Source organism: Spinacia oleracea, chromosome 6, assembly GCF_020520425.1.
Source record: "Spinacia oleracea cultivar Varoflay chromosome 6, BTI_SOV_V1, whole genome shotgun sequence".
Taxonomy (NCBI): domain Eukaryota; kingdom Viridiplantae; phylum Streptophyta; class Magnoliopsida; order Caryophyllales; family Amaranthaceae; genus Spinacia; species Spinacia oleracea.
Window position 1 is genome coordinate 113,522,167 of NC_079492.1, and position 2,892 is coordinate 113,525,058.

Consider the following 2,892-nt stretch of genomic DNA (forward strand, 5'->3'; position numbering starts at 1 on the left):
GTTATGTAGTATAAGTAAGGAAAGAAAAGAAGAAGAGAGAATCAGAGAATTGATTAGTGTATTGAGAGTAGTAACCTAAAGTTACCTTGGAGAGTTGTAGCCTCAAGCTACAAGTTTTGTAATCGTACTCTCGAGAGTTATTCAATTAATCAACTTCTTCTTCTTCCCAATATTCTTCTTCTTCCCCATTATTATTGTGTTGTGTGTGTGCATTGGGTCAGCTGTGCAGGTACATTGTAGTTCTTCTCACAACCTCATCCTAACTGCATCATGAAATTGGACCTCAAGAAAGCCTATGACACAATTGAGTGAGACTTTATTGCTGGAGCCATGCAGGATCTTGGTTTCCCCAGTCATTCATTAAGTTGATTATGACTTGTCTCACAACCACTCAATTCTCTATTATGATCAATGGAGTTCCTACATATTTGATTCACCCAAAGAGGGGGCTAAGACAAGGGGACCCACTATCTCCTTTGCTCTTTACTCTGTGTATGGAGTACTTCTCCAGAACAATGCAAATAGTAGGGGAACACCCTAATTTCAAGTTCCACTTTAGATGCAGAACCCTAAAACTGAACCACCTTTGCTTTGCAGATGATCTACTTATGTTCCGTAAGGGAGAAAATGAGGTGATACAGTTGTTGTTGGGTTTCAAGTTTTCTCTGACACTACTGGCTTAGTTGTGAATCCTCAAAAGTCTTCTCTGTACTTCTGTGGGATTTCTGATCACCAAGCTAAGACCTTCACTGATATGTCTGGCTTCAATATGGGGGTCTTGTGAGCCCTTGGAAATCGAGGGCTAGTGATTGTGATATTCTCATTGAAAAAATGACTTCTAGAATCAAGACTTGGGGATCTAGACATTTATCTTTTGCTGGTAGAACCCAGTTGGTCAACTATGTGCTCATGAGTATATGTGTCTATTGGTCTTAAATGTTCATCTTCCCTAAGGTTGTCCTCAAAAGGATTAACTTTATTTGTAGATCATTCTTATGGTTTGGCAATAGTGCAGACTGCAGACCAGGCTCAGTAGCTTGGGATAAGTTGTGTCAACCTAAATCCCATGGTGGACTAGGTTTCATGAACCTTCTACTTTGGAACCAGACTGATGTAGGGAAGCAGGAATGGGCTATTGCTCAAAAGCAAGATAATTTGTGGGTTAAATGGATCCACACACTGTATGTTAAAGATAATCCTTGGGATCTATTCACTGCTCCTACTGCAGCTAGTTAGTGGTGAAGTTTATCTGCAAAGTGAAGAACTGTTGCAGCAGTCAACTTCATTCTTGTCAATGATTGAATTCAGCTAAGTACTCAATAAAAGGGATTTATAATTAGCTTTGCCAGCATGAAGATAAAGTCCAATGGCAAAAGTATGTTTGGAATAGACTCTCTGTGCCAAAACATAAATTCATTCTTTGGTTGACCATGCTTGATAAGCTGAAAACAAAGGACAGGTTGTTTAAGTTAAAAATTGGCCCTTGTGCCCTGTGCCCTTTGTGTGGTTCAGATACAAAAATTGTCACTCATCTCTTCTTTGAGTGCCCTTTTAGTTCCAATTGCAGACAACAAGTAATGAGTTGGCTTGACTATCACCACAGCAGGAACTCCATTTCTCCCCTCTTGAAGTGGATTCAGAGATATGCAAACTGTCATCTTTACTACAGTGCTAGTTTGGTCTATAATATCTGGAAAGCTAAGAACCCAACTGTTTGGAAATTCCAAGTTCCTGTTGTGCAGAATACAGTTAAAGTCATCCAGTTTGAGGTCAAAAGCAGAGTTGTAAACTTGCTAAGCAAGAAAATTTGTACCAGAGATCAGGATTGGTTTTTTAGCCTTCGAGGGGTTTGGTCTGTTTTGGCTAGTTGTTTTCTAGCCTTTGTTATTTGCTGCCTAGCCTTGTCTTGCTAGAATGTTTGGTTTCCTGTTGTAATTGGTTAAAGGTGATCAATAAAATTTATTACTTGCTTGCCAAAAAAAAAACTCTTAACATCGTGATAATAAAGAAAATAGTAAAATTGGATTTATTAAAAATAATGAACACGACGCCGTTCTTTCGAACATAACTTATCTGAATTGAACTGAATGAAGCTGCCTGCACTGAACTGAAAATGTCCAAAAGGACAGGGCTTAAGAATATGATGGAAAATGTGGCATTTTCTTCTTCAATAAAGGAAGTCTATTCCACCTCCTGGGGAATCATTTCCACGAAAATATTTTCATCTCAGAAGTATTTCTATTAAAAAAAAACTTATCTTTTGTGAGGGGGTCGAAAAAGCACGAGGCTAATGCGTGACCTCGTCCCTCGTGGGTGTGACGCTTCTTTTTGTCAAATCAAGTGTAATTGGATTTCCTGTGAGTTTACACCCAATTGACTAGTAATATAGGAGTCGCCATTCAGTTTTTAACGACAATGAGAAAAACTGACAAAACCCGGTTATCGTGACATAAAGGGAGTGCAATTATGTTTGACCACGACGGCCGTAGGTTCCTTTGTGATCCTTGGTGGTAGGGATCGCTCAACGTACACCCGCAGGGTAGAGATTGAGGGTTCGGGGGACTGTAACTACCGAGAGGAGTACTCGCTCTTCGATAACTCCAGAGGCAGGATATCCTTACTAGCTCAGCATAAATAATTGAAGGGACATGCGTTAAATATTAAACTAATCTGATTTGATTTTAATAGTATGCAACATATAGTACTAGATCGAATGCGATTATCTGATTTATATTGTTTTAAGGGACCTAGCATGATAATCCAATTTCCCAAAAATATCATATTTATTAAGCGTGATCGAACAATCAGATTTTAGTCAGTTTAACAGTTCATAAAAGGGCGAGGAAAGCAATTAAACCATGGAAAAGGGACACATTACGACGCACCCTTGAG

The 2,892-nt window shown here is 39.0% G+C and overlaps 1 protein-coding gene across 1 annotated transcript; it reads left to right on the forward strand.

The window, feature by feature from the left end:
- The first annotated feature begins 404 nt into the window (after positions 1-404).
- On the forward strand, positions 405-1,949 carry LOC130463504 (uncharacterized). The gene is made up of 6 exons (XM_056832650.1): positions 405-492; positions 642-780; positions 843-913; positions 1,016-1,231; positions 1,513-1,852; positions 1,946-1,949. The coding sequence occupies exons 1-6, from the start codon at positions 405-407 to the stop codon at positions 1,947-1,949; spliced, it is 858 nt and encodes a 285-aa protein (XP_056688628.1).
- The last annotated feature ends 943 nt before the right edge of the window (positions 1,950-2,892 follow it).

Excerpts from the sequence above, each read along its gene's own strand:
- LOC130463504 (XM_056832650.1), top strand. The coding sequence starts at position 405 with ATGATCAATGGAGTTCCTACATATTTGATTCACCCAAAGAGGGGGCTA. Across the intron at positions 781-842 it reads GGCTTCAATATGGGGGTCTT|AATCAAGACTTGGGGATCTA; the intron begins GTGAGCCCTTGG and ends AATGACTTCTAG. Across the intron at positions 914-1,015 it reads GGTCAACTATGTGCTCATGA|ACTGCAGACCAGGCTCAGTA; the intron begins GTATATGTGTCT and ends GCAATAGTGCAG.